At 37.8% G+C, this 23,310-nt stretch overlaps 1 protein-coding gene across 1 annotated transcript; it reads left to right on the plus strand.

Annotated features, from left to right (window-relative positions):
- The first annotated feature begins 10,885 nt into the window (after positions 1 to 10,885).
- Positions 10,886 to 18,351, plus strand: LOC127802410 (putative glucose-6-phosphate 1-epimerase). The gene is made up of 9 exons (XM_052338202.1): positions 10,886 to 10,988; positions 11,809 to 11,928; positions 12,264 to 12,338; positions 14,481 to 14,537; positions 14,655 to 14,818; positions 15,568 to 15,702; positions 16,201 to 16,303; positions 17,547 to 17,646; positions 17,931 to 18,351. The coding sequence occupies exons 2-9, from the start codon at positions 11,857 to 11,859 to the stop codon at positions 18,137 to 18,139; spliced, it is 915 nt and encodes a 304-aa protein (XP_052194162.1). The 5' UTR covers positions 10,886 to 10,988; positions 11,809 to 11,856; the 3' UTR covers positions 18,140 to 18,351.
- Positions 18,352 to 23,310: the final 4,959 nt, after the last annotated feature.

Genomic DNA, 23,310 nt, shown 5'->3' on the forward strand with positions numbered 1-23,310 from the left:
TCAATTTGAATATACTTTCAGCGTCAAGGGAAGACGAACAAGTTCTATTCACATCTTTTGGAAATTAGGAAGCTAGTGAAGAGGGTCGTCAAAATGAAAGAGATATATGACCCAAAACCTTTGAGGAATAAATACTTTAGTGATTCTGATACAACTTGAAGTATAGTATAAATCTCTTTTGGAAGAATCTTAGTGAATTGTCTTAGTACCCTCCCGTTTGGGACATGTTAAATAATGGTGGTGTCATACCCTGACAAGATAAGCGAAACGATGGAGATTATTAGGAGAACCTGTTAAGGGCGTGGGAAGGAAAAACGACTTGAAGATCCTAGGTTAAGTTATAAATCTGAATTAAGGACTTAAGAAGAACGGATTTAGTTAGGACTAACTATTGAAAATCCCAAATGGAGATTTAGGGGAAAGAAACTGGTAGATCATAAAAAAAAACAAAAAAAAAACAAAATCCCTGCTTGGAGATTTGGGGGTTTGTCGGTTGAAGTCTTTGAAATTATTAATTGAAGAATACTAGATTTTTGCTGAGTGATGAAACGTTGGATTGGGAGTTAGCATCCAACAATATGGGTCGAATGTAAGATTGGTTCGATAAACCATAACTGAGGATTCGTAAGATTTGGAAACCGTAGGTTGGAGATCATTAGTTAAAATCAATCTCACTAAATGCTGGGATAACTGGTGGTTATTAAGAAGAAACAAGTTGCGGACGATTAGTTTGATATTAAATAACCTAATTGTAAGTCAGGTTTTGATCGAATGGTATAAGGATTCAAGGGAAAGAATGACTTGGTATAGATCAAGAATCCTAAGGAACGACCCGATAAGAAACCTAGGATGATTCGATAAGAGCGTTGAGAATAAAAAAAAAAATTTTGAGTCAGGAATCCGAAATTGTTGATGAGGATATTGAGATAAAGAAACCGGAATTGTTGATAGTGGAAATAAGGAAATATTACCTTAAGAAAACGACTCATAAGAACGAATCATATGTATATGGTCCCATATGTTATTCAAGGACAAAGAGAGTCAAGGTGTGGATTTGAGTCTGATGAAGGTTTTGGGAAATAATAGAAGTAAGAACTGTATCGGGGATATTAGTTAGGATTAGACAAGAAAAACGAATCGGAACTAAGTAAGGATCAAATTCTTGTTTGAGGTGTTAGAAGTTTTTTTTTCTCGATAGTAATTAGCTTGAATAAAATGCTCTAGGTTATAGTGGGAATTTTCCTTTTAAGTAAAACCTTGATGATATAGGATTTTGGAATTTCGAATAGTGACTACGAGACAAAGAGGGATCGACCGTAAATTGGCTATAGTTAGGATCAAGTTATGACCGAAAGTTATTAGGTTACGAAACGTGAAGTTCGCATGTTTTGGGTATTAGAATTTTCCCTTGGAAATTTGAAAGAATCTTTTAGCTTGTAGAGAATTTGCAAAATGAAACCTTACTTGATGATCTTGAGATTGTAGGGATCAACGATAGATTAGAGATTCGTGATGAATCTTGGAGATTAGAAAAATTTTGGGATAAGAGAATTACGAGTTTACCTATGATGTTTCTAAAGAAAATTTACGCGTACTATATACACTTGGAGATAAAATGGTATTTCAACCTGTGGAGACGATTATATTTTAAGCTTGAAATAACCCTAGCTGATTTAAGAAGATTCAAACTCAAAAGAAGATAGTTAGCATAACGATGATTGTCAAGGACCGAGGGGTAGTCATAAAAGTCTTGGCTTGAGTTTTAAGGCACCAAGCAATAAGATAGGCTTGCTAAAGCTTGATTAAGCTCGTAAAGATATCTTGGGACTTGATTAGGTCTTAACAAAATTAAAGTTGATTCAAAGAAATAGGAATGATTGACATAATGACCTATAGAGTGAGTGTTAGTTGAAAGCCAACCGTGGAATAAACATATAAGGAGAATGAAATTTCTAAGCCAATCTTGTGATAGATTAAGCGTACGGCCGTGACGAGAATATGGTTCAACGATCTAGTATAAGTTGAAAAAAAAAATGAATGATAAACTGGAAATACAATTGATATTGGAGTGTTTGATAAATTATGAACGTCTGCAAGAGCAGCAACAAGAGCGCGAGGTCCCGTCACATGCGTAACAAATTTGGGAAGTAAAAGAGATTAAATCGTGAGAAAGAAATCCGAAGTCTTAGGAATGGTTAGGATAAGGGTGCTCGATACGATTGAGTGTTACTCTGGAAAAGAACATTAGGAATCCAAAAGATCAAAGAGTTGGATTAGTACCAATAGAACCACTGTAGCTCTCAGAGATGGAATGAGGAATTCTAAGCATAACGATAACACCATTGGTGTTGGTTTGTAACAATGGATCTGAGCCTAAGGACCAAGGCAGAGGACTGGTGGTTGGCTCACGGTTTGGGGTGTGATACCTACGAGTCAGAGCAACACAGTGAACTGTGGAGACGGTTAGGTGCTAAAGTTTGGGCGACACTGAGGATGTTATGTATGGTTTAGAGTCCAAGTTCCTAGGGACCAGAGCATCGTGGTAGGATCCCTAAATCATTATTGAAAGGTAAAAGGATTGGAAGATGACCTAAGCAGGTTAATTGCTATGTGGAATGTGGTAGTCGATAATAAAAAAAAAAAGAATCGAAAGAAGGAAAAGTAATCTCAAGTGACGAAACAAAATTTGGCAAGCTGTTAACAGAGATTTGTAAAGGATTCTTCTAGGATAATTACAGAAATTCGTGAAGTAAGGTTACTAAGAAGTGATGAATACACTCGGAAAATTCAGGAGTTGTGGTGAAATAGTAATAATGCTCCTAGGTCGAGGTAGCTCCTAACTAAGAATGAAGTAATCCTTGGTATAAACATGTGCCGTGAAGTTGATTAGGAAAATGTGGGACGATTGTTTTCTAGATATCACCTTGGGAGGAATTTAATTATCGTTATCAACTTGGCTCTTAGTTTAGTGTATTTAATATTACACACCCTAGGAATTGTTAGCAGTTGGCTGCGATTTAGTTGTTTCAAACCTTGCCTTTGGTGATATAAAAAGGTTGGAGCAATGATAAGTATACCTAGGTACCCTTGAGAACATGAGTTGATGGATTGAAAGAGACAAAATCAACATAGGGATATGGTAATTGAAAGTGTTTTTTCTTCCCGAGAGACATGCTGTGATTGGAGAAAACATATGATTAAACTGTTATAAAGGAAGACGTGAGTTTTTAGTTCCACTATGAAAATTTTATTTGGGTTGTAAGACAGTAGGCTAAGCTATTAAAGTTATGCTAGGTGTTGCTAAAGACTCGGTAAGAATCAAAGGTTATTCAATAAGGTTTTCATTTAAGGAAGTAGTATGAAAAGTAGATCGCCTAGGAAGGAACGAGATTAAATCTATTCCAAGAATCAAGGATAAGAGGAATCTTGTTTAATTCAATAGAAAAAAAAAAAGTTGTTTCTCATGTGGAAGAATATGGAAAACACCGTTTAGTTGAAGTAAAGCGTTTGGCGGTACTAGGTTGAGGAGTTACAAGTGATGGACGCATATAAAAATAGAATGTTATCAATAAATTGAAATGACACGAGAATTCTGTGTTGAGATAAATTGATTTGATTGATGGATGGTGTTTGAAAGAGAAATAGTAACATGTCAGGATGTTAGGTTCCAGTAAAAGAAATTGTGTTTGAGAGACCTAAATGGATAATTTGCATGACCGGCTGTAAGAGGCTAAGAAGTTATTTTTAAAGTTAATATGCAACCAAGGTAATGATAATTGAGAAAGATACGTTGAGTCCATCCAATGTTATCAATTTCTGTGCAATCATGACAACTGGGTAAGTTTAATGTTATCAATTTCTGTGCAATAATGGCAGATGGGTAAGTTCAATGTTATCAATTTCTGTGCAATGATAGTAGCTGGGTAAATTCAATATTATCAAATTCTGTGCAAAAATGGCATCCAAGCTAGTTCAATCTTTGCATGATCATGACATATGCATTAACATAAGAGTGGTTGGGAGAATTATTAGTCAAATAAAATAGGTTTTAAGGACCCAGTTAGAAGTGATATTGGATTTTATAAATAATTGGGATTCGTGTAGTCGTAGGTATAAAGCTACAACGGGATATTCTGGAAGATCAGAAATGAGTCTGGTAAACCCAAACCCTATGGAGATAAAAGTTATGAATGATTACTAGGAACTAAAAATGGTATATAAGGCATTACATTTGGGAGTCATTAACACCGATGGAGATACAATTGTCACGGACAAAATTTCGAGGACGAAATTTCCTAAGGGGGGGAGAATGTAATACCCAGGAATGATTTGAGGTCATAAATAATATTTGATGAATGGTACAAGTGGAATTATCAAAAGAATAAGGCTTTAGGACACACTATTGCAGTCTTAAAAGACCAAAGTGGCTCGAGGGAGTAACCTGGACCTTAGATAGCTAAAGAAAATTATACAGTATCGACAAGTGATTCGAATTATGATTTTTAGTGATAAAAGAAGTGGGATCGGGAACAGTTTTCGGTACAGCTGTCGACTGGGCTGAGAAAATCGAATCGACGTAGGAAACGTCCTGAAGATCAATGGAGCGCGTCAAGGACTAGTATTTAATGTGTAGAACAACCCTTAAGAGATTTCGGGATAAATTGAATGGATTTAAGGTCAAATCAATCAGTCGGGCCTAAGTGCAGTTTTTCTAAAATTACCCGAGGGAGGTCAAAACGATAATTTTTTGAAAGTTTCAAGAATGAAATAAATAGTACAAGACTTGTGGTCCTTAGTGGTATATTTGGAAAGATCAGGGGTGTATTGGTAGGGGCTAAAATGTCAAGTGAAGAAATCAGGGGGTGAAAATGTAATTTAGCAAAATTTTGCAATGTGAACGCAAGGGAGAAAACGGCCGCCGCACTGCCACCGCACGTGGAGGCCGTTTCCGGCGATGGGACGGCCGAGGCTTGCTTGGGGAAGGTCGTATACGGCCATAGGATGCTTGGTGACCAAGCTATGGCTGGTGATTGGCCGGATTTCGACCGGTTTTTGGGTATAAAAGGGGCCGAGGGTTTCGAATTTTGGAGCTCAAAAATCGATCATGTTTTTGGATGTTTTTGAGAGAGTGATTAAGGGGCTTTTGATCCTTGCATCGAGGAGAAGAGATTGGGAGTAATTTGAAGCATTTTGGTGTGAGTTTGAGGGTTGTTCGAGCTCGGCCGAGAATCGGAGGCGGTCCGCCACCGCCGACCTGCAACTGGCCGTTTGGGCCATTTTCCGATGGCCTTTCGGCCTCAAACTGGTGCCAATGGGATCGAATCTTCGAGGGCTTGAAGGGGGTGTGCTCAGATCGGTCATCGGAGGGGTCGTCGCCGGCTGGTTTTGAGGAAGAAGACGACGCGTGTGGCTGCACGCGCCAGCCTCCACGCGCAGGGCGCGTGAGGGCGCGTGAAATGGGCATTTTGGGTATTTCTTCTTCCAGTATTTTTAATTAATTATTTTAGGATTTATTGTGTTGAAATATTTCGGAAAATAGTTGAATAAATAATTATTTTGGAATTATCGAGAAGAAAATTGGGAGAAAATAGAGAAAATTATGGAAAATTGAGGAAAATAGATTTTAATGCTCCCTTAATTAAATATGATGTTTAGGAAGTATCTTGGCTTGAGGTTGAGCACAAGTTCAAGTATTTGGGGTTTAGCACGCAAATCGAGGCCATACACAAGGATCGAGGCAATCCAAATTCGTTCGAGGTGAGTGGTTTGATTCCAACTTTTCCTTGTCTTGGAAGTGTTTTTAGGTGCCTGTGGTGAGTTCTAGTGAGCGGTTATACCCTCCTAGACATAGATTGTTTTACAAGGCTTTTGCTTACGATCATTGTGTCGATATTTGCTACATTGCATTAACTGTTTTATTTTAAAAAGTTGGTGCATGGCGTGTAATTTTCATATCATTTAAATTGCATCGTTGGGTCCGTATGGGGCGGGATGGGGTCTACTTGAGATTGGGACAATGTTAATCCAGGTGAACGGGTGTCACACTGGGGCACTCGAGGGAATAATGTTAAACCAGGTGAACGGGTGTCACGATGGTGCACTCGAGGGATTAACGTTGGACCAGGTGAACGTGTGTCACAGTGGGACATTCGAGGGATTAAGTATGTCAAGGTGATATCTCGAGTTAGACGTGTCTTGCATGTTGTCGTATAGTATGTCATGTTCGTATGTCTTTCATGCATTGTATAACTGTTTCATACCTTCACTTAGATGTTTATCATCTAATCTGGGCTATGCCCCTGGAACGTTTAATGTTCCAGCCAGGGACTGCTGCGAAGGCAAGGATGTGGCCAGTTGAGGGCCAATGGTGCTTAGTTTGTTAGTCGTTGTAACGTTTGGAGGCTTTTTGCAAATGAACAGTTGTATAATAAGTGATTTTATCATTTGATCTGTATTAAGTATTTTGCTATGGAAATACAATGGTGTTCTAGTATTAGTGTATCCGCTGCGTTGTATTAAGACTCGTTTAGTTTAAGATTATTGATCTTGATAGTTAAACGGGCAAAACTGGGGTTCGCGGGGTTTTGTTTCTGCATGTGAAGATTGTTCTTGAAATACCTCGCGTGTGTAACTTAAAGAAAAAAAAAAAAAAAAATCCCGGGAATACCCTTATAATGACACGCCTGGCGAGTCGGGGTGTTACACCCTGCGCCCGTCCGCCTGGATGTGTGGCCATGCGATGCTGCGCCCTTGCACCCTTGGGTGACCCTCACCCAAGGGAGGCCCTTTGTGGCCCTACATGGCCCCATGCGGCTCTGCACCACCCCGAGCAGCCATGCGTCGCCCTCGCCCGGGGGTTCCCCATGCCTACACCCCCGATTGACCTTACATGTGGGTACACTACTTGCCCATACCCCCAAGTGACCCTCACTCGAGGATGACATAGGCGAGCCCTCATACCCACGCATATGATCTGTGTGCCATCACCCCCACGAGACCCAATCAAAACTACTTCCAAGTTACTTGTCAAGAAAATTAAGTCACCCAACACTTGATAGCCTCTTCCATTGCTATAAATAGAGGGGTCCTCCCCTTATTTGGTATGCTATCTTTGACACTTACATTTCCTTCTTGCATTCGACTTCTCTAGATTGTGCCTATTTGGTATGCTATCAGAGGGCATGCAGGGGATCCTCACCTGTGTTCCTAACCAATCTTTTTTTTAGACAGGTCATCCATCTCAATCCAATCGGGAGACTCATCCATTGTTGTCGATACCCCTAGGAAAGTCATCCATTACTGCCACACCATCCCGAGAGACTCATCCATCGCTGTCACTCCACTCTGAGAGAGTCATCCATCGTTCGGATAATTCACACGTGAGTCATCCTAAGGTGGTTTTTCATCTATAAATTCATTTTTGTAACTAAGGAACAATAATTGGCGTTGTTTGTGAGAAAGTAACAAAAGACCAAGAAGTAATTTATTCGACATGGCACAAACTTGAAGCAATTGTCAGACTCTTTCTTATGGTGCTCAATCACCCCAACGAGAGACCCTCTGTCATGTAGAAGATCAACATTGGTCTTTTCATGAGGGTCAACTACCTATCACCCATCAGGGCCAACCACCCTTCCGCAAGGGTCAACTACCTCTCACCTATCAGGGCCAATCGCCCCTCATCTATGATGTTTAGCTCCATTTCATCCACCTGTCCTCCTGCGAGGGTCATCCATCTCTCACCCGTTAGCAACTGCCCTTTCTGGTGCCTCCTCACCCATTGGAAATTCAGCTTCAAGCTTCACTCTTTAACACCTCACATGCCCTTCTAGGACCTTATTTTTCTGGACACATTGGCTCAAGTGAACATGCCACATTTATGATTCCTCGAGCTGAGTATAAAGCCTTGTAATAGGAGCATGTCGAGGGGATGTAAGCCTTTCAGGAAACGACATGACTGTTACAAGCTTTGGTTCCTTGTGGCTTGATGCTTGCCACCTTGAGAAAGTTTATATCAAAAATAGCTCCGTCACATGGGGCCCATCAGGAGATACCAAGAAACAGTTCTTATTAAGAGGCCATTCTTGAAACTCATTCTCAACTTGCCCCTCCTCAAAACAATCCACCAAGGTTTTTTATAGAAAGGGCTCATGCCTAAGCTTATCCCCGACAAGGAAATTAAAGAAAGGCCAATCGTCAAAGTGTAAGTAGGCAAAGCCCTCAAAAGGGGAGATACTTCAAAACAGTGGCTAGCACCCCCGCGGAGAGAGGTCAAAAATCTCCTAAACCAGTAACAAGGTAGAATGATGAGGCTGTTGACAACCCTACGACCTTTAGTTGAATGGGTGTTGCAACAAAATAAGTTATTACTAGTCTTAGAAGAATAATTTCGAGGGAGATTGTCATTTGTGGCAGATGTAATGGAAAAGCGTTTGCTAAAAAAGTTTAAGATGCCCCAAATAACCCTTTACTCAGGCAAGGATGATCCTTATGATTACGTTCAGAATTATGAGTCTTTGATGATGCTCCATGAATAGGACAATGGGTTAATGTGTAGGGCCTTCCTACTAACCTTGGTTGTATATGCTCGGGTTTGGTTTAATAGTTTACCCAAAGCATTTATTTCCTCATTTGGGTAGTTAAGGGCATAATTCATTAAAGCGTTTATTATTAATATCCAGAGAAAGGAAGACGCAACATATCTCCTTAACATTCAACAGGGGAGAAAATAGACCCTATGCCATTATGTGGACAGGTTCTGTGATGCCACGCTTGAGATTGGTAATCTACCGATTCAAATGGTAGTGTTCGCTATGTTCCAAGGTACGCAACTAACTTCCTTATAAGAATCCTTACCTCTAAATCCACTAAAATCCCTAGCAGACTTGTTTGTTAGAGCAAATAAATACACACACCATACGAAAGTAATGAGGACTGTGACAATAGATGAGGATAATGAGCGAAAAAGAAAAGAACGGGATGTTGGAGAAGACTGTAATCGATGGCAAGAGAGGGCCCGAAGGCTAAAGGATGTCAGGCCCCAATTCAATCACTACAACTGACTCACCCAATCTCGGTTTGCCATATTAACAACAATAGAAGGATTGTGCCTCATTAAACTTCTAAAAAATGGTGGATCAGCCTATAATGAAGAATCAAGATAAGTACTGTCAATACCATATAACTCATGACCATTCCACTGATCAATGCTGAGAATTGAAAAATCAAATTTGAGATACTTATTAAAGAGGGACACATATGAAGATACATATGGGAAGAAAGGGAAAACGACAAGGAGCCATGAAGAAGGGAAGAAAGACCCGAAGAACAAGAGAGACATTATTAGAGACAGCAGAGAGAGAGAGCAACTACAGACAGCATTCTCCTCTAGATAATGAACTAACACACTAGGCTATACACGTCATTTCAGGTGGCAAAATCCCAACTTGTATTGTACCCCTCGTATGAATTGCATGCTTGACAATTGTTAATAATATGAGCTCAAGGTAAAATCGTGGACGTAGGCACATTTGACTGAACCACGTTAAAAAAAAAATGCTTGTACTCTTTTATATTATTCTTATTATGTCCATTATAATCTGTCTTGATTTTTCGGGATGAAAGAAAAGATCAATCAAAGGTTCTCTTCGAAAAACCCATTACCCTGCACATAGCCAGGCAATGAGGTGAAAACCAAAGACTTGTTGTCCCGCTAATAGCATAGTAATGAGTAAGACAACAAGCCTATTGCCCCGCACATAGCTTGGCAATGAGGAGAAAACCAAAGGCTTGTTGTCCCGCTAACAACCCTGTAATGAGTAAGACAACAAGCTTGTTGCCCCGCACATAGCCTGGGAACAAGGAGAAAACTAAAAAAGCGTGAGAGAAATAAAAAGATGAAAATGGAGAAGGCCAAGAAGAAGATGCATGTAGTAGGGCCGGTTATCTAGGATCCTTCGTGATTTTTTGAGCTGTAGTCTCATTTGTTTGATCAATTGATTGTGTCTGCTTCCTCCTGTTTGAGAAGTTAATTTCTTTGTGTTTTAGCACAAAGTGTTTTTTCTTGTGTGTTGTTTTTGTTTGCAAGGTATGCCCTTGCGTTGTTTGTAGCCTTTGCACTTTTTCTGTTAATAAATTTTACTTACATAAAAAAAAAAAATTAATATGGCAAATATAACAACATTTAGATTTTTGCAGTTGTAAAAAAATTTCAAACTAAGACTCCTTAGCTCATTTTCTCTCTCCGGCGTCTCCTAGTCTCTTCTCATGTCTCTTTTCTCTCTGTCTCTGACGTTTCCCACATCTTCTGTGTATTTTCTAGCGTCTTCTTTAATGTCTCTTGGTTCTCACTTTTTTGAGGCTTTTTTTTTGTTTGGGGGGGGGGGGGGGGGGGATTGGGCTATGCCTTGAGCTAGCACTAATGATAATGATCACACTATCATCATCAGTTGATTCTCCTTGTCGACCATTCATCCTCATCTTCAATCCATTTTTGTTGTTTTGAGTGGGCTTTGGGTTGATAATTTAGCTGTGGGCCCCTTTTTAGTTGGTTGAAGGAGTGGGTTTCCGTTTTGGGTTAGTAATTTGGGAAAAAAGAACCTAGCCCAATTTGAGCGTCGGCCTTTATTTAAAGAAACCCGGCTTTGTGGATTTTAATAGTAGACCCAACCCATCTTCTTTTAATCCAGCCCAAGGACCTGATCGTTGAAAGCAGGTCCGTCCAGATTGTTTTACCGATTATAACAACGTCAACGTGGCATAAAGTTCGAATTTTTTCCTTTCTCAGAAAACAAGTCGCAATCTGAAAAACCCCTTTTGGTAATTTGACCTTCCGTACAAACGTGTCCTTCGCAAATCTCAACGAAAGCGAATAATAATATTTAATTCCTTAGCTCAAATTAGCAAGTTGTGTTCGGTGCGTTCATTTTCCTCCCTTCGCCTCTCTGCTCTGCTCCTCCAGCCTCTCATTCCTTCCACCTTAAAGCTCAGTTAAGTATTGTACTTTGATTTCTTTCTTTGCCTGCAATGTTGCTTCACATTTTTTCTTTTTCGGATCATGGCCCTGCGTAGTAGAATTCAGTTGAATTTTGGTTTTCCCGTTGGTTTTTACTTGTCGGTGTTCCCCATTGAAGTGCCATTTTGTTTCTGATCTTCTATGTTTGAAACGTTTGATGCATTGAGTAAGTTCTCGCGTAGATGTGTTTACGATCAAAGTTTGAAATTTGAAAACGGTGGTTCTTCTGGTTTTGATTTCTCAGAGCCCAGAGGTGAGTTTTGTCGAGAGTTCGAGGAAGTTGGACTTCGTGATGAAGAGAGTTCTTCACTCGTTTAAGGATTTGTTCTTTAGAGAGTCAATTAGTTTCGTGAAATTTTCAAATTCGGGAATGTGGTTTTCTTGTTCCGATAGGAGAGTTCAAGATTTTTGGCAAAATTTCATCCAGTTGCATAGTGTGCATTTAGATTTTTTCGTCTTTATACGTCGTTTCTCCGTTCTTGTCACTACACTTGACCGTCCTTTTCTGTTCTTCTAGGGTTCAGGTGTAGGATTTTCATTCAGTTGCCGATGTTTCACTTTGGAGGATTCTTTACATTGTTTCAGTAACGGGGCATGGGTGTTCTCTTATCAATGCATTCTAGGAATTTCTGGGTTGAGTGTTTTTGAGCTATCCTAGTGACTGGCGTCTCCTTCGATTCCTTGGTGTCATTGTTCTTTATGTTTGAGAAGTTACACTTTGGTACTTAATATTTTTGGGTTCTTGGAAAGACCAAACTGTAAGAAAACCAGATTTTTCCTCTTCTTTTTTCAAGTTCCTGGAGGTGAAAGATTTTCCTCCAGTTTGGGATCATAAGACGGCAATGGAAGTGACAAAGGACTGGAATGGGATAGATCAAGTCGTTCTTCGGAACCCGCAAGGCGCTTCAGTAAGGGTAAGATCCTTTATACGATCCCCATTTTTGTAATTGAGTCCATTGAAAGTGATCAAACTAAGATTTTTCCCGGTAGCTCTAATCCAGTATGCGAAAACTCCTATAATGGAGGATATCTGCACTTCTAAATAATTGCACTTTCTTAATTAATTCCTTCCAATACAAGAATGATAACAATTATGTTGCTTAATAAGTACAACTTCATATATTAACTGCCTTCTTTTCAAGGATGGTGATAATTATACAGTTTAATATGTGAAAGCTTGTTATTGTAAAGCTTGTTATTGTTTTTCTTGTCTATTTCTTTCATGAATGTTTGTCAAATTGTGGTCCAGGTTAGCCTGTATGGAGGTCAAGTCACTTCGTGGCGAAGTGACAGAGGTGAAGAACTCTTGTTCACAAGTAGCAAGGTATAGCTTTCTAGTTGCTTCACTGTTGCATTGTTGGCATATGCTGCTGTGTTATGTTCTATATATTGATTGAATTCTATGCCAGTATTGATTTAAGATACCTGCCATACTGAAGAGATTGGTAGCACAGAATCTATAGTTGATTGATGATTAAACAATGACGGAGTTAGATTTGACAGTAGTAATAGTTAAACATGGAAATTATGGATGAAACTTGGGAAGCTTCATTCATAATACATACTGAACAGCAATCAAAATGTCATAAGACATGTGCTCATAAGAATCGGGCATATGGTTGCGCATTTAAGTGTTACAGATAGATTGATGCATCAAAATAGCAAAAAAAAAAAAAAAAGAAAAGAAAAAAAAAGCTGTGACACGATACCACAAGGATACATCAAAAGATAAATAACATTTTATTTGTAGGTATAAATAATTCACCATCTACATCTTTGGAAGAAATGCAAATAACAAAATCATAATATTTTTAGAAAAGTAGAATTGATAAATAATATAAAATTTTGCTGTTTCATAATTCCAAAAAAAATAATAATAAAAGAGGTGGAGTAAAGATATGAATCCACATCAAGTTAATATTCAATTGGTTTTTGACTTTTCTTTTTTGTGGAAAAAATTGTAATGTGGTTCTAATTTGTTGAAGTACTTGACATATTTGATCACCTTATGGAAATAGGTGTCCTTCAAGTGCTTGATAAAAGAATCCTATTATTTATAAATTAAACATAATGGACATCTAGAGTTGTACTATTAAAGTTGCTAGACTTCATGGATTTTAAGGTTTTTGGGTAAAAAATTTACATATTTGGAAGTGAGAAATAAACCTCTGTAGGAAGCCAAAGTTGGTTTGGAGCATGATTTTCTGAGCTTGATATGTATTAGACATCTGCAACAACCCTTGTAATATTTTCAAGATGGACCTTCTATGAAATCAACAAGTACTTCCAGATTAGCCAAGTCCGACCAACAGTAAATTTTATATGTTTTGTCATACCCTGGCTGTCAGAATTTAGAAGAACACACCTTCGGTGTTGTTTTCTCATGTTGTTCTCAATAGTAAAACACATTAGTTCAAGCAACAAAAAACTCATGTAATGATCCATATTTTACAATTCTAGATTGTTTAGTTGTCTAGGTACAATAACAACATATCAAGCCTTTATCCCACTATGTGGATCAATTGCCCAAGAAGGAAAAACATAAATAAATAAATGGAGTTTCATGTTAGCATTTGTTTTCTATGATCTTTAAAGACTTATGTTCACTTGTTGTTTAATTAGGATCATTCATATGAACGATGGACGCAATATGAGAAGGTCGTGGAATTGGGAGTGTTGTGGTTTGTGAGGGTGTGCAATCTAGTCCTAACATTGCGTCATTGGTCATAGTTGGCAAGTACACATAACATTGATTGTATGGTATTCTTTTTATTTAAGATATAAATTCAAAACATGTTGGTTACATAGTATATAGACAATTAAAATGTGCTATTATGGTTTTTGGGTTCTTATACAAATAGAAATAAGATAAAAGAGGTGTTTGGGGTGGGGGTGGGGGGAGGCTGTGCAAAAGTCATTGGAAGCTATTGGTGAATTATTGTGGTATTAAGGTAAGTTTATGCACCTATTTTTGTATTTATGATATTACTTTCCAATTTCTTGTAATGGATGACTCTTTTTTGGGGGGCATTCATAGATAGATATATATGTTGTATATCCATGTGTTTGAGGGATTTTTTTATTCAATTAAGATTTTTTTACAGAACTAACATGGGATTTAAGATTTTTACCATAGTAGTATCGGCCATTATTCGATCCTGGGTTGAGAGACACTCGCTAGTCTAATTGGCGGGTCTCTCTAGCTTCTATTTGCCAACACTTAGTAAAAGACTCTAAGTCTTTGGCATAAGAAATGTGAAACCCACCAGTGTAACTGGTGAGTTTGTTTTATCTTGCAAGAACTGGCAAGAATTATTTGGTTTTATTTGAGGAGTTGCTCATCTGTTGAAATTTAGCATTTAATGATTTACTCAAATTTGTTGATTCCTATATCATGCACCCTGCAGACTGGTTGAAAACATTTCCTTTTCTGTTTTTTGTGTTATTTTTTTTTAATGGATTGTAGGCCATCTTTAAGCCACCAAAAGCAATGCGAGGAGGAATTGCTATATGTTTCCCACAGGTCTTCTTAACCATCTCCTATGATTTTGACTATATGCTAGCATAGTGTATCTTTCCATTTATTTTCTGGGTGTGGATTGAATACTTTATCAATGACCCTGTCCAAATACTGATGCAGTTTGGAAACTGCGGCTCACTTGAGCAACATGGATTTGCAAGAAACAAAACCTGGGCCATTGATGAGAATCCACCACCTTCAAGCCCAGAAGATTCTCATGACAAATCCTTTGTTGATTTGCTACTTAAACCATCTGAAGAAGATCTGAAATGCTGGCCCCACAGGTATGACCATGGATGCTCTAAAATTTCTAATTTTTTTGATAAAGGGTGAGCCTTGGTGGAAAAGGTAAGATTGGTACTTTGTGACTGAAAGGTTGCTGGCTTGAGTTGCAAAGCAAGAGTATGGCTGCATACATAATTGACCCTGCACCAACCCTTGCAAAGCGTTGAGCCTCATGCACTGCCGATGCCCCCTTTTTTGTTGATAATGCTTTAGTATATCTGAACATTTTAGTAATCCCTTTGATTCCCTGCTGCTTACTATACTAGTTATATCCAATACTGCTGGGGATCTGATTTATAGTCTCTGATAATGCCTGGTTCCTGTTGTCGTGACAGTAAATATCTGCACATGTTCTTATGGATTTATGTAATGAATCTGTTAGATTCCACAATATAGTTGATGTCTTGTACTAATATTTGCACATGAGAACATTGTTTTTAAGTTTTACATTAGGATTCTAAGGAGCTGCAGTAAATTTCAGAATTTACTTAGACTTGTGCTGGTAAAATTTTTGCTTGAAAAGAATTGGCTAAAGATCACAGGCTAAAATGTTTGTTTTCATGCCAAATTGTTTTCATATTTATTCAAAATGTAGCCAACCCGCCCAGTTGAGATTAAGGTTTCATGAGTTCCTTGCAAACTAAGAGGGGAGGATATTTTGTTGCATCCTTCTTCAATAAGCTGCCTATATCCTAGGCATGTTATCGTGATGTTTTTGTGCAACTGACTCAGTTTCTTATTTTTCCAGTTTTGAGTTCCGTCTTAGGGTTGCTCTTGCAGCAGATGGGAAATTGAAGTTGATTTCACGTGTTAGGAACATTGATGGAAAGCCATTCAGTTTCTCATTTGCTTATCATACATACTTGTTTGTATCTGACATAAGGTACGTGGTGTTCTATCTTGAGCTGTCTTGTCCTACTGAGATTGGGCAGCGCTGCTTTATCCTGCCCTTATTTTTCTAAATGCTGAATCAAATTTCTAAGAGAAGAAGAGTTTGATGTGGAGATGTGTGTTCTTGTGAGCCTCTTTTGTCATATTAATGTTTTCTAGACAAAATCCTAACACACAAACAGGAAGGCTTGTCATCTCAAAAGAAAAGTTGCCAGTAGATAATACATGAAGGTTAATTTAAATCATTCATGTGTAATTAAATCCTTTGTATATATAGTTAGAGATGGCACATAGTGACTATAATATTATCTATTTATCTTCATAAACTATTCTAAAGTTTATGCTTGGAAATGATGTTTAAATTATCTATTGTTGTGTGCAACACTAAAATGAGAACTAGTTCCTGTTTGGTTCTGCTGTTTAAAACAGTGATTGCTTTTGTTCAAGGAACATAAATCACTGGTTACATGAAAATGAATTGTATCTGCAGTGAAGTGAGGATTGAAGGGTTGGAAATACTTGACTATCTAGACAACACTCGCCAAAGAGAACGTTTCACTGAGCAAGGAGACGCTATAACTTTTGAATCTGAGGTACAATTTCTTCTGCCTTGTGTGGAATGGCGGGTCCACACACAAACCTATTTTGAGTTTTTTTTTTTTTTGGTTGGAGATCACATATGTTTCCAGTACATCTGCATAATGCTTAAAGAGTTGTTTCATGTATTGAATCCTGGACAACATGGACACAGTTGGGATATGCCAATTTTTTTTTATTTTTTTTTGGTTTTGAACATGTCATGTCCAAATCTTTTTTATTTCTTGATTTTGGGCAATGGCATGAACATGTGAATGAGACCTGACATGGTGGACATGGATTGGGGTTAAATGAAAATTTCAGAACTTGTTTTGGTGGTGACTGATGTTTGCAATGCTAAAAATAGGCTTTGGGTGAAAGAATAAAAAGCATAAAATCTTCTCTCAATTTAAGCGCTGTTTTATTCAATCCAGGCAACATTCAGTCAAACACAAACAATATCTTGAAGCTTGCGTCTCTTATCCAACTCACTGGTTGTCCTGTCTCTTCCATTTCAGCAAGATCCCCAGTTGTAATCTCTGTTGGCAAAACTCCAGTTATGAACTCTCTTTTTGAACTATTCTCTCTCCTCCTCCCTCTCCATTGGGGAAATCTCACCCCACAAACTCTTGGTTGATAGACTCCCATAGCTACAGATTGTGAATCTGTCTGGCATAAGGTATATTCACCTTTTTGCTTTTGTCCATCTCTGGTCCGACTTTCCTCTCTTTTCTTTCTTCTTTTGTATCCCCCGTCTCTATTGACCTCCAACAGCTGACTGTTGCATGACCCCTGCAGTATCTGTCTCCCGAGTTCATATTTTGTGTCCGTATCTGTATTTGTTCTTGTTAGGCACTTTGATGGGATACACATAATATTTTATGGAGCTTTCTAGGTTATTATTAAATCTGACATGAAATATTAACAACGGAATGTGAATTGATTTGATTCTTGAGACATATTCTGATTCTTTCACTGCTTATGGAAAGAACCAGTTAGGAATTCTCTCTTTCAAAGTCTTCTTTCTCAGAATATGTACAAAGAATTTATTAGGAAGAAATATGTCTTATTCCTTTGTCTTTTTTATCTAAAACTATGACCATTGCTTGTATGACATAAATGTGTTTCTCCACTTGCTTGATCCTTTTAAGGTTCTGGATTGACAGAAATTGCTGAACCTGTCTCGTGTCTTTTTGAAGTTAGAAGAGAAAAACCAAGTTTAAGGCGCTGACTGTTTCTTCTCTTCTTCTTCTTTTGAAGGTGGATCGAGTTTATCTCCACTCTCCAAACGCTGTTGCAGTTCTTGATCATGAAAGGAAGAGAACATTTGTGATAAGGAAGGAAGGGCTGCCAGATGTCGGTAAGAGGCCTTTGATATACAACTACTTTATTTATGACAAAAGCTCGAAATAATTGCAGAGAAACAGAACATCTGATGCTACATAACCATTGCATCCATGATCCATCTAACAAGCAAGACCAATGAAATTAAACATTGTAGGGAAGTGTTGTAAGAATTTGATCTGCATAGCCGAGCCAACAACATTAATTGCTTGTTGAAAAGAAATGCGGTCTTCACTTTTGTTTCTTTTTTTTTTTTTGGTTTGTTATACTAACTTGATGTTTATTTTGTCGTTTAAACAGTGGTTTGGAATCCATGGGAAAAGAAAGCAAAGGCAATGATAGATTTTGGAGACGAAGAGTACAAACAAATGCTGTGCGTTGATGCAGCTGTTATAGAGAAACCTGTCACTCTGAAGCCCGGTGAGGAATGGACCGGGTCTGTGGAGCTCAGGCTGGTGCCGTCAACTTTCTGTTGTGAAGGCATCGAGGATCTCAGCGACTTCCTCTGAGAAGAAGAAGAAGCGAGACGGGGGGGGTGTATGAGTGCATGTATGTAAGTAGTAGTGGTATGTAATTGGGCGTATTTAAGTACAGCTTTGTGAGTCTAATCGTGGTAAATAATGTAATGGAGTATAAAACTTCGTATCCACCCGGCGGCCGGCTGGGTGTTTACCGGTTGCCGGAGAAGAATAGTTGGCTTTTAAGAATTAATAATGGTCCATTCCGTAAGATCATCTAGCCGGGCTCGTGGGCTTTTAAAGAATGCATTGGGCATCTGAGAATTTTTAGTAATCCACCTAGAATTTATTAATGTAGGCCCGGCCCATAACTTGAACGGGTTGCTATCAGGTCTGGGTTTCACTCTGGTCGTTATGCACCGATCGGGTTGGGCTTTAGGTGAGGGCTTTAAAAATTATCTGACCCAATAATTTGAAGAAAATATTTAAATCATAACTGACGGTCCTTCGGTACTTGGATATTAGGAGGTTGGCTTAGCTTAATTTAAAGCAGTTTATAAGCTTTCACTTTCCTGAAATCACCCCCATCTTTCTGCAATCTTCCACCACCGACCTTGAATGAGTACAAATATAGGGCTTGGACTTTGAATTTGTGCGTGTGAGGAAGAAAAAATGGAGAACAGAATTAGGAACAAGACAGAAAAGAGGGTCTGCCGAACGAAGAAGGAGAAGAGTGAAAGATATTAAGGGGTGTGTGTGTGGTGAATGTGTTTGGGTGTGAGTGGAGAAGTGAGAGACATTAGGGTTTGTTTGGATGGAATCACAATTGTTGAATGAAGTTATATTTCAACTTTTATTCAACAATTTGAAATCAGAGTGTGTGTGTGTGTGTGTCTGTATAATCTGGGAGTGTAAACTCCACTGCTCAATATTGACGAGGATCGCACTGAGTCACTGTGACTGATCATGGCCTGGGAAGTGCTATTAAAAAAATTAAATAATAAAATTTTTAGCATGTGGCAGATATGTATGGAGTCTGTCTTGGAGAGCCAAGATTTATTAGAAGTCATAAAAGGCAATGAAGTAACACGCCCCATCTTCAGAAACAAACCACAAATGGAATATTTTTAGCTGCTCAATTTACAAAGAAAAGTAACACACGGCTCCAACTCCTTGAAAATGAATTAATGTCATTAAAGTAAGATAATATGTCAATAAAAGAATATTTTACAAGTAAAAATCCTATGCAAAGAAATTTCAGAATTGGATCTAGGGTCAAAAATCTCAATGACGAGGAAAATTATTTATGGGTTTAGAGAATTTATTACAACTGCAAATAAATAACATAATTGATAAATGGTCAATTAGTATTCAAATGTGATCAAAATAACTTAATTTCATTAGGAATAATATAAATTGAGATAAGTCTCATCCTAAAATAAAATTATCTCTAAGAGAGATATAATTAGGGAATTCGAATTCCGATTGATCTTCATCTCCTAAATATTATCAGATAAGGTTTTCTTCTCTATAAATAGAGATTCCTACAAAAGCTTTGGAACACAGAGAAAATAACTGATCATCATATATTGTGATTGTTATCAGTAGAGTGAATATTTGGGTTGTGACTAGAGTACACTTTTTGTCCTGTGATTGTGCACATGAACTGAAAGTTCGAGGAAGCTCGTGGCACGATAAATTTTGAAGATCTGAATTTTTCTGCTGCTAACCAGATATTTATCTTTGTGATATTTACGATTTATGCATAAAATAAGTAACAAATGGTATCAAAGCCGCGGTTTTAGAAATTTGTGAATTTTTTTCGCATAAAATTTGTTGTTTATTTTTTGTCTGCTTGCTGCTCATCTCGCCATGGTTGAGGCTTTATCATCGACGGCAAAGAAGATAAAGAGGTGGCTGGCGATGGAAAAGAAAGGAAAAAGGCAGTGCCGATGCAAACAGCATAAAAAAAACCCTAGGATTTTGGGGAAAATGGGTTTTTGACCCAATAGAGCATTGGGTCGGATTTGGATTGGGTTGACCCCATCTATCTAGCAATCCATGAAGTGGATCTAGTTTAGGGTCAACCCAATCCATTAAAACAAATCCACCTATGGACCAAGCCCAACCTAGTTCCTGACCAATTACAGCAGATCCACGATCTAGATCTAGATCCAATAAAAGTTTTTTCCAAAAATATTAAAAAGAAAGAAGAATTTATTTTTTTCAAATTTTATAACATATCCAGAATTTCTTTTTGATAGCATATCTAATTTTTTTTTTTGGAATAATAATTTTTGAAAATTAGTGATGATCTCTATGACATGTTTTATAGTACATATGCATGGATTAAATATGTTGTACCCTTTCCTTTCTTCGAAAGAGTACTTGTCAAGAGAGTTATCTCGAAAAGGTAGCTCTCGAGGACCTTTTGACAATTGTTGATGGGCTCTCTCAAAAAGCCTCTCTGAGAGGCTTTTCTCTTGGGGAAGAGTGGATAGAGACTTATGCACAATCACAAAATTGCTCTCTTGGGAAGCCTTTTGGAGAGGCTAGGAAGGCGTTGCACACTTGTCCCAATTAATCATTGAGACTTGGATTCCTATAAAAGGCAAGGCACAACATGATTGGTGGGATCTAAACATCTAGTAACCGAATCTTGATTCTCTCAAACTTCCTTTTGCGAAGTCCTATACATTTCTTTTCCCGAGCTTTTCCTTTTTCCCATACTGACTTGACCATCAGAAGGTCTTTGCTGGAGATCCTTCCCGCAAGCCTTCTAATATTTGTCTTGTGCTACAGTTCTTTTGGAAGTTGAGCCCAGGTCGTCTTTGTCCCTCCTAGAGAACCCATGTTCTCTACGAAGCCCTTAAAGCACCTTCCCGAAAGAGACTTTTTCTCTTTTCGAAAGCTGATTAATTCCTTTCCGAGAGGTGTTTCAAACCCCCTCCAAAAGTCTTCTACCGAATTCGGGCACCGGTCCAATCGTACATTTCCAAGAGACATTGTCACTCCGAGAGACGCTTCATCTCCAAGTGGACCCATCCTTAAGACTTTCTCAGCCCTTCCACTGCTTTCTTCTCTCAAGAAGCCTTCTCTCTGAGAGAGCCCTTTCAAGGGTTATATTTTTGGAGACCAACATTTCACTAGGCTTTAGATGACAGTTTCCCTCACTCTAAAGAAGTTTCTATTGTTGTATTTTTTGCAACAACAATTTAGCGTCGTCTGTGAGAATCGAACAAAAAGCCAAGATGACTAGAAATAGCAGATTGACTAGCTTGGGTAGTCTGTTCAACCAAATGCAAGAAATACCCGTTCTAGAACGACCGCTATTGGAGAACCCAACCTAGTGCATCTGCCACTGCTAGCATTTGTTGGTTCCTTAGGGTATGGCTAATCAAGAGTGGGGTGAATTGAGTAATTAAAATTTTTCTTCTTTTAAATAAATATTCTTGATTAATGATTTTAGTTAAGAATATATATTTGATAAATATTATAAATTATGTTTGAGATTAATAATTAATGTAAGCCACAAGATATAGTAAAAATAAATACAATGAGACACAACACAATTTGTAGTGGTTTGGTGTTTTCACACACACTTAGTCCACTCTCCCAAGGTCTAACCACTATTGGGGTTCCACTAAATCAAATCACCAAGATTTCTACACTACCTCACCTTGCAAACTAGATACACCTAGATTACAATGGCTTCTAGGCAACTACTACACTATGTTAGAATAGTAGGTTCTATGGCACACACCAAGAGGGGGGTGAATTGGTTATTTTAAAAAAAACTTAATTGATAGAATTTTGAAATCCTTTTGATTGAAAATAAATAACTCAATGCACGTGAGGATAAATGAAATGCTAGCAGTGATAAACAAATAAAAAGAAACATAAGCAAGAGAGAACACAAAGATTTATAGTGGTTCGGCTTAACCCAAGCCTAATCCACTACCTTAGCTCCTCACTAAGGATTTTTCAAACCATCCACTATCAACCCCCTACTCAACCCGAGTAGGTCCTCTAGTCCGAGACTAGGAATTACAACCTCCCACTCAAATGGGCCCTCTAGCTACACAAGTTAGGAAAATAACAACGATACAAATGAAAGAGAGAAGCTAAGAGTTAACACTCTTAGTTACAAGTTCTCTCACAATGAAAACTAGGCTTAAGAATAGATTTACAATGATAGAACAAAGCCTTGCATAGAAAAAAATAACAATGAAAGCACAGAGAACACTGTAAGCACGAATAAAATGATTTATAATATTTAGATCATCTCGTTTTCATCCATTAGCCTTCTCTTGATCATCCATGACATGTATATATAAGTGTCCCACAAAGTTGAAGAGAAATATAGCCGTTTGGAGCCGTTGGGATTTGAAAAAATAGCCGTTGGAAGCTTTCTGCGAAACACATAGTCGACAGAGAAAATAGGTTAGTCGACTATTTTTTCAAGTAAAAACCAAACATAGTCGACAGACAGAAAGTGATAGTCGACTATTTCTAACACAAAAATCCCATAGTCGACAGATACATATGCACAGTCGACTATTGTAAAATTGTGAAGAAAATTTTGAATTTTATGAACAAAAATAGTGGACAGATGAAAAGCCATAGTCGACTATCCTTATATGATAGTCGACAGATTCAAAAATAGTCGACAGATGCCATAAATAGTCGACAGATCAAAAACAACATAGTCGACTATTCTTAGGCATAGTCAACAGATTGAAGCTCGCAGTCGACAGATGAGAAAGATTTTCAACAGAATGAAGCTTGAAAACATTACAACATATTTACATTTCTTTAAGTAAATGTCCTCATTTTGTTTAATTTATATTTTACCTTCCATTTACTTTAATACATAAATGTAAATAAGAAAGTACCCCCCATTTGGATTCAATAAAAATATCTAAAAAATCAAAATCCATAAGAATAAAAAAGTAGAATTTGGGTTTTAGTAGGAACTTAGGATTTTGCGATTTTACCACTTCTAAGATATACACTTTCTATTTCTTGAAAAATTCGTTAAAAATCATTTTATCACTAATGAATGTTAACTATTGAATTACCGAGAGTTAGTTTTCTAAAACTAAAACATTTTCATATATGTCTCCTTATAAGGTGCTCTAACCTTCCAAACTTAGAAAAATATGACTTTGAATTCTCGATACTTGAAATTCATTTAGTTTTCATTCTCACAAAATAATACT

The sequence above is a fragment of the Diospyros lotus genome, chromosome 5 (assembly GCF_014633365.1).
Source record: "Diospyros lotus cultivar Yz01 chromosome 5, ASM1463336v1, whole genome shotgun sequence".
Taxonomy (NCBI): Eukaryota; Viridiplantae; Streptophyta; class Magnoliopsida; order Ericales; family Ebenaceae; genus Diospyros; species Diospyros lotus.

What these genes read in the sequence shown, in the direction of transcription:
- LOC127802410 (XM_052338202.1), top strand. Translation starts at nt 11,857, where the DNA reads ATGGAAGTGACAAAGGACTGGAATGGGATAGATCAAGTCGTTCTTCGG. An exon ending in TCTTGTTCACAAGTAGCAAG is followed by an intron (nt 12,339 to 14,480) that starts GTATAGCTTTCT and finishes AATGGATTGTAG; the next exon opens with GCCATCTTTAAGCCACCAAA. An exon ending in CTGAAATGCTGGCCCCACAG is followed by an intron (nt 14,819 to 15,567) that starts GTATGACCATGG and finishes TTATTTTTCCAG; the next exon opens with TTTTGAGTTCCGTCTTAGGG.